Consider the following 14,005-nt stretch of genomic DNA (forward strand, 5'->3'; position numbering starts at 1 on the left):
CTGTTAATAACCGCTAATTAACTTGCTTACGCGCCCCTTAAAAGCCCCCCCCCCAGCACGCACACACGCACACGCACATGCACGCACACGCACCCACAGCTTCCTTTTTCCTGTTCGGCCTCTCGACGAAAGCAAGTGTCCAATTATATCAGACCTCGCGGATGCAACTGAGACGCGTCTTCTTGGCGTGCGCGTCGTTGTGACGACCGTGCACGGCACGGGACGAAAACGACGTCTGCTCTTGCAGGACGTCTCTGCCCTGAGCAGTCACCTATCGGTGCAGGTCCCGGGTGCCGCCGGTAGATGGCGCCAGGTGAGTGCCCCGCCGGGCCGAGCTCAACCTGTTGGAACCGTTGGACTTCATTAGTGTCATTTTCACGGCCTCGGGAATGGCGCGTGGACCAAGACGGGCCAGGGGTGGAACGAGCACACGCACACACACGCACACACACGCACACACTCACACACACTCACACACACACTGACACTGTGGCTGATCGGTTCACGCACGAGTGAGACTTAAGGGATGGCGGTGTCTCTCGGAGCGAAGTAGGATGTTATGGCTGCGCTGAAACGGAAGACGCTTCCCATCACCTGCACGGCAACTAGACGGAAAATTGAAAATATGAAAATTGCGCTCAGGCTATTCCGTCCCCCTCTAATGTATGCACGTAATTAATGCATTTAAACAAAGCGCGGATGTCCTGCTGACTGAAATGGCGACTGGCATCTCTTTTTCCACAGGGTTAATAACAGTGTGTGGATAAATGAATCAAATTGTGGCCCACAAATTACAGAGCGTCTCTAAATACCCGTCTGTATTACGCACGCCTGTTTGTGACCGCGCAGAAGGCATAGCAGTTTATACGCCTATTGTTATTGCACTCGTTAAATTGTTTTTTTTTTTTCCTTTTTTTGTAATAAACAAGCCTGGAAGTTTATAAGTTGTGGATGTGATCTGATCACACACACACATTCATATGTATGTTTGCAGAAGACACGCGATGACATTATTGACGGGGAATTGCTTTGGTCGTGATGACTAACACTGGACGTGGTTTCAGAAAAGGGTTGCTTTTTTATTTATCCCACCCATAAATAAAACGATATAATGTGAATAAGTTGGCGTTACATTATCGGGCCTTAACCTCAGCGGCCTCAAGCTAAACTATACTTATCAATTGAGCAATTACAAAAGAGTCATACAAATATCACTTGAAATAGATTTTAAAAAACAAGAACTACAATTGCAATTTTCTGGACGTATCTCTTATTGTTATGTTTCTTTTAGCTGCAGTGCTGTAGCAGGCCAGATACATAACGGAGGGGAAGAGAGAAAGAGATGGGGAGAGTAAATTGCAGCTTGCTGAAGTTTTTGGATTGAATTCTGAAAATGATCCTTTTAACAGTGATGGGCTCTGAGGCGAGGATAGGGGTCACACCATTCACAGCGGGTTAAATAGACTTTCATTTAAAATTACATTCTCGATCCATCTCTCCACCCCCCACATACACCATCACCCCCCCACCTCCTTCATCGGTGGAGTCCCCCGAATACTATCCCGGCGCACCTTGCACCACCTCATCACCGCTGCGCCACCTTCAGTTGTCTTCAGTCAATTCAAAACTTCACTGGGATGGATGGATGGATGGATGGATGGATGGATGGATGGATGGATGGATGATAGATAGATAGATAGATAGATAGATAGATAGATAGATAGATAGATAGATAGATAGATAGATAGATAGATAGATAGATAGATAGATAGATAGATAGATAGATAGATAGATAGATAGAAAATATAGTATGTGATGTTTTGTTATTACAGATTATTATTATATCATATTACATGTCTTTTAGTGGAAGTAATTTGTATTTACATTTATTATAATGATAATAAATGAATTGTCACAACATTATTAACATTAATTGTATTTTGATTCATATATTATCCAATTTTGTTAAAAAAAAGAAGATCATATTGTTGAATAATCTTTTTTAGAAAATAAATACCGCTGGAAATACCACTGAAATTAAGTGCAGCAGTAACTGAATAACATGGTGTGAAATTATTTGCAGCACAAGCGACAGGAGTTTAAATGAAAAACGGCGGGTTTTGTAAAAAAATGAAATGAGATTATAAAGGTGAAACAGGTAAAATAACAAAATTCAAGGTAGTACACGCGTGTCTTTTACTGTGACGTGTAAAACGGTGTGTGACACCTCAGGCCCATGAGATTGACTCCCTGACTTGTGTGTTTGTGTGTTTGTTTTGCTGTTTTGAGCATACGCCCGTCATTAATGTTGTCAAACACAACAGTTCCACCTTGCAGCACTCTAGATGAGAGCATGGTCTTGTAAATAAAAATAACATTTATCGTGAAATCGAATAACCTTCATAAGTCAAAAGGGAGTGAAAACAAAATCGCGAAAGTCATGATCTCGTCCCGTTTCGGCTGAAAAAGTTACCTGCTCGGTACATTCCGAGCGCGACGGGGTCCACGCCTGGTCTTGCGGCCTCCCGCTCAAATTAACCTTAATCGTAAAAATATAAAAAGCCGCTCCGCCGCCGCGTCCGCGCTCACACACACACAAATACACGCACAAATATATACACACACACACAACGCGGAGCAGCCAATCAGGGGCGGCCTAGGTGCGTGCTGCGTCTCGTCGGAGCGCGGAGACCGAAAGGCGGCCAAACCGCTGTCTGCCTTCGGCTCGGCGACCGCCCGGGAGACGGGTCGGATGGTCTCTGGACACACACACACACACACAACGAAACGACGCTCAAGGAACGACGACACTTGCGACAAACCTCCAGAGCAACGGTAGAGAGAGACGCAGAGAGAGAGAGAGAAGGCGAGAGTTCGGGGCCACCGCCGGGCACGTTGCCGAAACCAGAGAAACCGAGGCGCCGACATGAGCGGTCAGTTTGAGGAAGATATTCACGACCGGGGCGAGAGAAAGAGCAGCAAATCCCCGACGCTGCTCTCCTCTTACTGCATCGACAGCATTCTTGGCCGCCGGAGTCCCTGTAAGGTCAGACTGATAGGAGCGCAAAGTTTGACCGGTCTGGCCGCCAGAGGGGAGCCGGAGAGGGCGGTTGAGGGTAAGTCCGTGTGCGAGATTAACTTTTACATTCGACAACTTTGATTTCAAACACAGAGACGTAGCAGCTATTTCTCGAGGTTCGCCATTTCATTCTGTCTGGTTTAAAGAAATGTGATATTCGCTGTTTAGCTAGTTTCATTCGTCGACTAAGTTGGCCGTCTGACGCTGTTCTTCACACAGCCGCTCCTAAATAGGCCGGTTTTAGGGACAAGTTAGCTTGATGGTGGCCGAGGAGAGGCCGCCCGGTCCGGGCACAGACCGTCGTTGTTTTGACAAACTTCTTTTGAAAAAGAATTGTAATGTCAACACTCTCACCCGTCAGGACCGAAGAAAGAGCCGCTGTCCCTCGGCGCCGACATGCACCTGCCGCCGAAGCTCCGCCGGCTCTACGGCCCCGGGGGGAAGTACCTTCACGAGCACGCCGAGACGCTGGAGCGGGAGCGGCTCCTCCTGGAGCAAGCCGGCGAGAACCTCAAGATCAGCCAGGCGCCGCAGGTGAGCATCAGCCGAAGCAAGTCCTATAGGGAGAACGCGCCGCTGAGCCGCGGGGAAGGCGAGCGGAGCCCCGGCGAGGGCTCGGAGGACAGCAGCATGGGACTCGTGGAGCTCGGTCCGTTGAAGTTCGAAGAGGACGCCGCGAAGGAGGAGAGCAGCTGCGGAGACGCGGCCGCGCTGTCCCCCAAAGACGAGGAGAGGGAGAGCTTGAACGCCGGCGACGGGGACGTGAGGGACGGGGAGGACAGCGTGTGTCTGTCGGCGGGCAGCGACTCGGAGGAAGGGATGATGAAACGGAAGCAGAGAAGATACAGGACTACCTTCACCAGTTACCAGCTGGAGGAGCTTGAGAGGGCTTTCCAGAAGACACACTACCCCGACGTCTTCACCAGGTCAGAGGCTCATCTCCCCAAAATGCTGCAGAAAAACAGATCAATAATAATAATAATAATAATAATGATACGATTAAAAATAATTATAACAGTGATATATTGTGCTTATGGGAAATTGTCCCGAATGAGTGAGTGAATGGTTGTCGCCCTGCGACTGACTGGCGACCAGTCCGGGGTGTACCCCGCCTCACGCCCGATGACAGCCGGGATAGGCTCCAGCATCCCCCGCGACCCCGGGTGCAGGATAAGCGAAAGAGGATGGATGGATGGATAGATAAATTGTCATACATGTCATTGTCATACTCTGTATTATTTACTAATACCCCCTGTTATGTTTTTACAACTAAAACGGCAAACGAATTTAAACATACATTTTGGCCTACAACTTTGTTAATTAAAACGCCATTTTCTTTCATATTATTATTATTAATAACATGATTTTCGTTGTTTTTAAGTTTTTTGTTTTTTTTTACACATCGAAATATTGGAAACGAACTGGAACGTGGGAAATTTGTAGACACATTATTTGTCTCAAATGGAGCATTTATTGCGATCATTTCTAAATCAAAGAAGAAGAAAACAACCAATCCGTGCTCCGTGATTGTAGACTGCGTCTACACCGGGGCGTGTTTGTCAGGATGTCAGCTGTCATGATGCAGCTTGCCTACAGCCGTCAGGGCCGAACGGCAGCCTAAAAGCAGGTGGAGGTGCAAATTAAATCCATCGAAAATTAGGATTTCGGTGTTGCGGGGATTTAAATAAAATCCAGAGGCCTGTAAATGAATTAAGAATTACAAGGACGCTTAATTTATTTTTAATACGCATTTCTATTTGTAATTGATATACACAGGCGTTTTTGATGCACCTTATAATCATGTATATGCGGTTTCGATTATTTTTTTACCCCACCCACCAAAACCATCGAGATTATTAATATTTTCAAATCGATTTACTTTAAAAAGACTTGTGACTCTTATTTGCGCGGAGCCCAATCTCGCCGCTGAAGGCAGCGCCGATGGCTTTGTGGCAGGCTAGTTTGGATGTCATTATTTCTACCATTATGTTGTTACAGTGACAGGCCCGGCTGTGGAAAATCTCACAATCACTAAAGCGATTTCTACCCATCCGTGACAGGGAAAATAGAATATGGCTATCGTGTCTTTCTGTAGTTCAAGCAAAGGGGGAGGACAAAAAATCAAAATAAAAAGTAGGCTATTTTGGTCGCCTATTGTTGACAGTGGGCAACAGGAGGGGACAAACAGCAATTCCATGCCACCAAACGACGGCCTGTAACCTTGACTCTTTTTTTCACCTTCTCCCGGTTTGTCCTCCCCAGAGAGGAGCTCGCTATGCGCCTGGATCTCACCGAGGCTCGGGTTCAAGTAAGTCACAGGGCCGTCTGTGATTTGGGGAGGGGGCTGCGAGGAGGGGGTGGTGGTGGTGGTCCCGCAGCGTTTTATATGGTCTATAAAATGCCCACGGTACACGGCCCCGGCTGATAACCGACGATATGCGTCACTGATTGGGGATCAGCGATTACAGGCCAATTGGAGGCGGTAATTTATTGCGGTGAAATGTGTTAAATGGCCCGGTGCCCGGCCGGGAAGGTCTTTCCTGTTATTGAATGTTATTACATGCGAACGGTGGAACATTTTAGTGCCAATTAAGCCGTTCATAAAAAGCTCACTTAGAGCCGGAGTAAACACGGCCTGTCCTCCGGAGACGAGACGGTGTTTGAATTCCCATCAGAGAGGGACGGAGAGGGGGTGAGTCCGAGCCAGGCGGGTGGAGGAAAAAAAAAAACGAGAGACGCGTTAAGGGAGGAGGGTAATGCTATTTGATTTCCTATTATGTGATTGCAATAGACCTGCATTGATCCGATGCTTTGCACTTGGGAGCGAATGAGAGGCCATTAAAGGTGTTTGCTCCGACCCCCCCCGCGCCTCACCCGCCTCCCCCTCCCACCCTCCCTCTCGCTCTCTTTCCTTGCCTCTGCACTGAAAGCGTGGCATGCATGTCGAAACCCCCGGGCTCATAACCAAAGAGACAGTTCAAACACGATGGAAGCTCCGAGGGGTTATAGCTGACGGTAAAACAACAGATGTCCCTTTAGGAGCCGTAGGTGAACAAATCACTTAACGGGCGCCATCAGGAGGTGATAAAAACTCATAAATTCCCGAAGGGCTGTGTAATGCTAAACAGCCCTCTGGGAATAATGTGTGTGTATGTACAGTCCCTGTCGCTCAAGCTCCCCCGTTCAATCACTTTGCTCATGTTGACATTTTGCTCATTGTGAGAGCTCTGTGCTTCTGCGGTGCACACTGGCCTGCGGTGGATGCGTGGGAAAGTTAAATAGCCCCCACTTTCCTGGATGGAAGTCACTCGCATCGCATCTCTTAAGAATTTAATTTAAAACGAATTAGTTGTTATTGGAGCCAGATCAGTGGTAATTTTCGGGTGTTTTGTTAACACCGCTCTTAATTATCTCTCTCCAACCCGCAGCTCGTCCACAAAGACTGGCCTTTAATTAGACAGAAAGTAGATCCGAGGACCGTTAGCGTCACTATTTACACTAAGAGTAATTACCGCTGACTTTCCGCCTGCTGGCCACCACCTGAACCAGACAGCTGTGAGACTGAGTTTTTAACAGATTATCAGCATGTACATTACAATGAAAAACTGATGTATGCAGTTTTATTTTGTTCACTGCAAAAGAAATCAGGATAACTGAAGATAGATTCCCTGGCAGGGTAGGTGGGTCTCTTGACTGGTGGGATGTTTTCTTCAAGAAAATTTGCAGCTTTTTACTGTTTTTTTTAATTGTCATTTACACTTTTAAGAAAAAGGCGCTTCAGACAGATTCAATCACATGATGGATAAAAACCTCCTGCCAAATTGTCCTCATATCAATCTTTGTCTTCATGTGGGTCTGACCCTCAGGTGTGGTTTCAAAACCGCAGAGCCAAGTGGCGGAAGCGTGAGAAGGCCGGGGTGCAGGCCCACCCAACGGGCCTGCCATTCCCAGGCCCTCTGGCTGCAGGCCATCCCCTCAGCCACTACCTGGAGGGAGGACCCTTCCCGCCTCACCCACACCCTGCCCTGGAGTCTGCCTGGACGGCGGCTGCAGCTGCAGCCGCTGCATTCCCGGGCCTCGCCCCACCATCCCACAATGGCTCTGCCCCGCCCCTGGCCACCCCACTTGGCCTGGGGACTTTCCTGGGCACGGCAGCCATGTTTCGACACCCCGCTTTTATCGGACCCACTTTCGGCAGGTGAGGAAGAAACGTACCGCGTGCTCCTGTTAAAATTCACTGCTCTTTTTACACTGACAGTTTTCTGTATGTGCGTTAGGGTTAGAATATAACCGTGTATTAAATATAACACACAAAAGTGAACATTTTGGTCACCATGACAAAAACACGCCTTTCATTTTTGTCGACCTCGAGTACCTAGTACTGTTAAAAATTCACAGCGATGTAGGCACTCTCAATGGCTTCGTAAATTAAAAGAAAGTGTGATCCTGTTAGACAAGCTGTGAGGAGAGTGAGACTGTACGCACCACATGCACAATTAGCTCCTCATTTCCTCTGTTACAGTGTTATCAAGCATCTGACTCCATCACATTCAACATGAGAACAGGTGAATATCTAAGTAAACAACAAAGCAAAATAAATGAGGTGTAGAATAAATTAGGTGGCAACTGAAAAAGGAAATGGTTCATCTTCTGGGTCTCCTGTCACACAGACGAGTCACAGTGAAGGACAGTTTATATCAGAGCAGGATTTGCTTGAAAAATGAAATGCATGCTCACCATCACAGATTGTTCAAATGGTATATGTGTGTGTTTCTGTCTCAGGCTCTTCTCCAGTATGGGCCCCCTGACCAGTGCTACCACCGCCGCAGCTCTCCTTCGTCAGCCCGCCCCTCCTGTGGACAACTCCCACGGGGGCCCCGTCATCTCAGACCCTTCCTCTTCTTCCCCTTCTTCATCTTCTTCGGCTGCAGCGGATCGCAGGGCATCCAGCATCGCTGCACTCCGCCTCAAGGCCAAGGAACACTCGGCTCAGCTCACTCAACTTAACATCCTGCCCACCAGTGCTGCAGGGAAGGAGGTGTGCTGAACACTCGACTGCAGCTCTTGGCCTCCTGTCCCATTCCATCTCCCCTCAGAACATCCCATCATACCTCTGGAGGCCCATGTCCCGATGTCCCTGTGTGCAACCATCTCTCTTACCTCATGTTTCCCCCACAAAATAGCACGACCAAATCCTAAAGAGCACTGGCTAAATGCCTCTGTTTGTGTATGTGTGTGTGTCTGTGTGTGTGTGTTTGTGTGTGTGTGTGTTGATCACAACCATGGTAACATTGTTTTACACAGCACACATAAATTAAAGGTTTTTGAAATTCTTTATTCGAAGAAAATGTAGAATACTTTATGATGAAAAATATTCAAATATTCACCTTTTGACATTTATGTCATATAACATTACTATATTGCACATTAAGAGCTGTGTCAAAGGCTTTTCAAAACAATATTACACTTGTTGATTCTTCTGTATTTATTTGTCAGCTATTTACTGTATGTTTCTTTAAACTTGAGATCTTATTACGAATTTTATAAGATAAAAAATTATCAAGCATCACTATGAAACAATGCATAAACAATATATTTGAAAAGGACGGTTTGCTGCATTGTATACAAATGACACAGCAGCACACTGAAAATTTTACACTCATAGTCATGAATCATCTGTGCCATTTCTAAAGTCAGTCTTGAAGAAAAGAATGGTCGATGATTTTTTTTTCCTTTTCACTGCTACTTTTACTTCAGTAAATAATCCTTACATCATAATGCACACACCCTCACACACTCACATACACACAAACCCCTGAAGAAAAGCGGGAGAACACAGTTATTTAAAAAAAAAACTCCCATGCTTCAAATGTGTTCAGCACAAGTGCTTGTCATTACACTGCTTAATCCGTATGTATTGATGTGGGCTGAGCCGGGCTGCGTCTCATAAAGGCCAGTTTGAAGGAGAACACCCCCCCCCTCCCGGACCCCCCAGAACCAAAGGAAAACAGTCAACAGACCTTCCATAGCCTTCTCCACAAGCTTGACTTCTCTCCAGCTCGCCGGTCCGCAGTCGCACTTATACACCCCACTGTACCTACTTTTTGAAATCACACGATGCAAGTAAATCTGTCATTTAAACTGGATCGTCAGTCACGGTCAGCTTAATCTACAGCAAAGTCTAAACGCTTCCCCTCCTCTGAAAACCCCAGCAGTGGCTGTTGAGCTGAGTCTGGCAGGCTGTACATCCAAGCCGAGCTGAGAAGTGATGTATGTCCCTGATGACCTGACTTTGTGAAAGAAAACTGTACATACTGTGTAAATGGAAGAAAAAAAAAACATAGAAAAAGAAGCTTTTCAAAACAAAGGTCGTGTATATTTCAGGAGGCCGTGTTTTGATGATTTGCACTCAGTGTAGTGTGTAATGAATGTCGCCCTGTGTAGAATTCAACCTGTGTTTATGAATGATTAGATTTTTAGATAATTATTTATGTCAACCTCTCCCCCCCTGCCAACTGACTGAAGGACATTTTTTCTTAATAAGTGATTGTAAGTTTTCCTGGTTTAATAATGCTAATATGAATAAATTACATTGGTAAAATAAGTTTATCTTCTATTATTTCAGATTCCACTAGGATTGACATAGGCCCAAACCAGGAAAATAAAATCATGTCTATTAGAGAGTACTATAGAAAGTTAATAAAGTGTTACCAGGAGCATGTGCTTTCTGTCTTACATCGCAGGGACACCTCCGGAAAGAAGAATAAACTCCCATGATGGGGTTGTTTCCAAAGTGAACATTAAAAATAATAAAATTTGCAGCTGGTGTCGGTGGTTGTCCCGCTGGAGCAGCGGTTGCTCCGGGGGCTCCGGAGGTTGCGCGGCCTGCTGGGGGGCTTTTCCTTCGCCGATCAGGCGCGGAGCCTGAATGGGAGAAGAAAAATGCCGCGGTCGCGTAATTCGGTTCGCTGCGTGCGATTTTGCTCTTCAACAGAGTTGACAAAATACTGACCATATATTCATGAGCTTAATCCCCCAAACACGAGAAACGCACGACAAAGGCGAAGGGTTTTCAATTAGATCGCCCACTTTCTCTGGGGAGGGGGGCAAAACTTCCCTTAAAGAGCTTTACAGGCGCTAAATTGGTCTTAACATCTGTAATACCGTGTCGTTAGAGGCCAGGCCCCTTTGTTATTAATGAAGTAACAAACCACTTCATCACACGGCCTTCACTCACACACACACGCAGACACACACAACTCGGAGAGTTAATACCCCCTAAAACCCCCCGCAATGGATCGGACTATTACCGCAATCAATGCTCGTCCTCGTCCGTTTGACCCGCCTATGCAGCCCGAGCACATCGCGTGAAATTAGCCCGCGGATTAATCTAGTCCCTCCTTTTTACGCGCTGGCAGACATAAGCCTCAACACCTCGTCGTGTCCCTCCGCAGGCCCTCCCACCTGTTAATCACCCAATTTCCTCCGAACAAACAGCGATCGCAATCTAAGCTAGACGAGAGGGAAAGAAAACGATATCAAGCGTGTCTTCTTCTTCACATATTCGACTGGCTTGCTCCATCATGAACGCACAGAAATAAACAATTTTCTACCCCTCTTCATTTGACTCCCCATTTCTCCCCACGGACCCACTGAAGCACGTTTCCCTCCAACGTGGCCCTGTTGGGTTTTGATGGGATTGTTTGGGGGGACTTAATCTCATTGTGAATAAAGAACCCCAAACCAATTTGTTCCTGAAAACGGGAGAAAGGGAGGGGGGGGGGTAAATATGCTGCCACAACACAAAAGGTGGTAGGATCCATAAAGTCACACCTTCAAACCGGGGCCTACAAGCCGAATTCCATGGATTAATTAACCCGTGAGGCTCCTTGTTGCAGGAGTGTTTACAGGATAAGATTCTGGATTCAATCCGATCGGTCTGTTTTTATTTTTTTGCTCCAAAATTGGCTTCAAAATACAGGGGTCATGTGATGGATTTGTGTCCGTGTGATCTCGCCTGGCTGCTTCGCACAGGTGAGCCCAGGTGTCCAGATAATGTCCTCCAGCTGATATGCCCCCCCACCCCCACCTTCTCACCCCGACAGTCGGACTTGATTTGGCCAGTGATTTGGATCCTCCCAGGCCTGGGTTCTCACACCACGTCCCCGCCGGAGAGAATAGGCCCAATCACTCCTCAGTCTCAGCCGGATCGCTCCTCACTCAGTCCCCAGGATGGGAGCTCTAAAAGGTGCTTTGATGAACACCTCCTCCTCCCTCCTCGCCAGCCCTTAGAGCCAGGCAGAAACCGGACCGATGAAAGGAGCTGAATGCCCCCCAACCCCGACCCCCACCCACCCCTTCATTCCCGGTCTCTCTCGCTCTCATCCAATTAGCTCAGTGTATTAAGCGGTTTATCGTCTCATAACCGCCCTTTCAGCTCCGACAAGGGAGACACTTTGCAATAGGAGCGGCTCTCCTTTTGACTCCCTCCTCCGCCGCCTGGATGTTCCATCGCGCCATGAATAACCACGACAGAAAGGAGGACTAATTCCCCCCATCAAAGCGCTGCTTGTCCGCCGCCGGTCAAAACGACGAGCAATAAAGCTTAACACCACAATACAAAGAGACTTGTTCGACCTTATTAGCTTAGCGGGGTCGAATTAATGCGAGGGACTCGAATTGACTGGGTTTATTCCAGAGTGGGAGAAAAAAAGAGGAGGCCCCTCATAAAAAAAAAAAAAAAAAAAAAAAAAAAAAAGAAAGAAAGCCCTGCTGCACCACACAGCCCCTGCTGGCAGGAGAAGTAGGAGCAGCGACTGATAGACGAGGTTGATTAAATCAGAGAAGAAAAAGAGCAAAAACAGGCTGGGGAGGTGTTGGTGGAGCTGATATGGTTTAATAAATATGTAAAGTTATGAGGCAGTAAATGCAGTGCTCCCTCTCTCTCTCTCTCTCTGGCACACAGCGTGTTCTACCCGCTGCATTGTGAATCACGGTCTAAGTGTTCGGCTCACTTAAGGTTGCCTTCACAAGTCACAGTGGTTTGAAGTGATTTGTGAGGCGTGCAGTGTTTATTGAAATGCACGCGGCAGGATGGATTTTATGTGTGTGTGTGTGTGTGTGTATATATATATATATATATACATATATATATATGTGTATGTATGTGTATACATATAAAAAAAATAAGTCCCTTGGCTGTATTAACACAAAGGAGCCTTAGAGGAGGAGACTTGAAAGACTGCATGCGCTGAGTGAGACTGAGCTTAACAGATGTGGAAATATTGTCATGAGAATCTCAAAGCGAGGTGAGGACTGACATATGTGCACCTCGAATTAAAGTTCAGGACAGGTTTGATTCTTAAGCCGCATTTTTGATTTAAAGTGAAGGTTGATCTACCACCATCCCAATTTATTTCATGGTTAATTTCCCTCTTGTTTCATCAAATACCAAACATCTGCAATCTCAGCACTGCAACTTCATCAGGAACTGTTCTATTCACCTGAAACCACTTAGACCATAAGAAAATTCAATTGAATTGTTCGGGCTGCCTGCATCCACCCTTGAGAAAAAAAAAACATGCCTGTTAGTTTTGGATGGAAAAAAAAAGATTTTCTTTTTATATTTAAACATATTTAATCTGTGAGCGGCAAGCAAAAGACAATGCATTGAGAAAAAAAGAAAATACAATATTAATATCTTATTGATTTCAATTTTTATTGAAGTTTTCATATCAAAAAGAATTGTCGATATCTAAATAGCCTACAGGAAATATTCAAGTAATTACACAGAAATCATTACATAAAACCCTTCTAAGTGACACAAGTCAGATACATGGAAAATTACAAGCATAAAAACACAATAATACCAGACAGGGGAGGAGGAAAAGGAGTGAAAGGGATGAAATGACAGTTAAACAGAGTCAGTGGAGGAGAAGGAGATTAGCTGTTCGATACGGAGACAAAAGAGTGAGGGAGCAGCGCGAGTGGCCTCCCTCACCTAGTCAATCCATGCATCCTCCTCACTCTCTTTATCCTGGCTTCTGACACTCCTATGCGCGCACGCACGCACGCACACACACACACGCGCACACACACGCACACACACACGCACACACACACGCACACACACACACACACACACACACACACACACACACACACACACACACACACACACACACGGAAGTAATCAGAACAAGTGTCCGATCACTGCAGGCATCCAAGGGTCTCAGTGGCGGAGGTCACTATCATTAACTAATTAGCGGCTTTTTAGGTGTACAGCCATGTCTGGGGACAAGTCATTTTTGCAACACGCACGCACGCACGCACGCACGCACACATACCTGTCATTTAGGTATAACTGCTACTCCTCCTTTGCCATAGAGTCAGGATGGTGGGTTCAAGTCATGAGGAGTGTGTGTGCACTGTCTGTGTTTGTGTGTGAGATTGGCCTTTAAGCCATAAAACAAGACCATTAACCGCAGAGACAGGCATCAGAAGGTCAAAGCATCTCAACTGATCCTGCAGCAGTCAGCGAGCCAGGGGTCTCATGTCAGTGTCTTTTTGTGTGCTTTACTTGAGCGAGGAGAAAGCCTGGAAGAGTTTGGCCAGGTTAACCTCAGAGTAGCTGCTGGTGGCCAGGGCTTTATCTGGAACCTCCCTCAACTTCCGGTACGCCTCCCTTTCTTGTGTCCACTTGCTCGCACGACCTGGAGGAGAGAAAAGGGAAGGGGGGGTAGGCGGGGGGGGGGGGGGGGGGGAGAATTTCACTGCCACCGAAGACAATTGGCCTCTTTAACTGCAACAGATTCAGTAATACGATATACATGGACTTTATATTACAGTATGCATTAAACACAAGTCTTCCACCTCCCTGAATCTCACTGATTAGGTTCTTATGAATATGACTGCAAGTGGAGCTGC

At 46.6% G+C, this 14,005-nt stretch overlaps 2 protein-coding genes across 4 annotated transcripts in view; one reads left to right on the forward strand and one right to left on the reverse strand.

Moving 5' to 3' along the window:
* Positions 1-2,640: 2,640 nt before the first annotated feature.
* On the forward strand, positions 2,641-9,812 carry arxa (aristaless related homeobox a). 2 transcript variants are annotated; one of them, XM_086151200.1, is made up of 6 exons: positions 2,641-3,116; positions 3,441-4,005; positions 5,342-5,387; positions 6,946-7,277; positions 7,602-7,644; positions 7,862-7,993. In XM_086151200.1, the coding sequence occupies exons 1-5, from the start codon at positions 2,927-2,929 to the stop codon at positions 7,636-7,638; spliced, it is 1,170 nt and encodes a 389-aa protein (XP_086007326.1). In that variant the 5' UTR covers positions 2,641-2,926; the 3' UTR covers positions 7,639-7,644; positions 7,862-7,993. The 2 variants fall into 2 exon arrangements, with proteins under 2 accessions (XP_086007326.1, XP_086007325.1); XM_086151199.1 differs by lacking the exon at positions 7,602-7,644 and having other exon boundaries at positions 2,643-3,116; positions 7,862-9,812.
* A 3,020-nt stretch (positions 9,813-12,832) lies between these two features.
* Positions 12,833-14,005, reverse strand: part of pola1 (polymerase (DNA directed), alpha 1) — a 55,110-nt gene continuing 53,937 nt past the window's right edge. For both annotated transcript variants that reach the window (XM_086150361.1, XM_086150360.1), the window contains exon 37: positions 12,833-13,791. In XM_086150361.1, the coding sequence (XP_086006487.1) occupies positions 13,655-13,791 (137 nt within the window). In that variant the 3' untranslated portion in view covers positions 12,833-13,654. The remainder of the gene's footprint in view (positions 13,792-14,005) is intronic.

The sequence above is a fragment of the Fistularia commersonii genome, chromosome 8 (genome assembly GCF_037954325.1).
Source record: "Fistularia commersonii isolate RoL2024-O1a breed Wild chromosome 8, RoL_Fcom_v1.0, whole genome shotgun sequence".
NCBI lineage: Eukaryota > Metazoa > Chordata > Actinopteri > Syngnathiformes > Fistulariidae > Fistularia > Fistularia commersonii.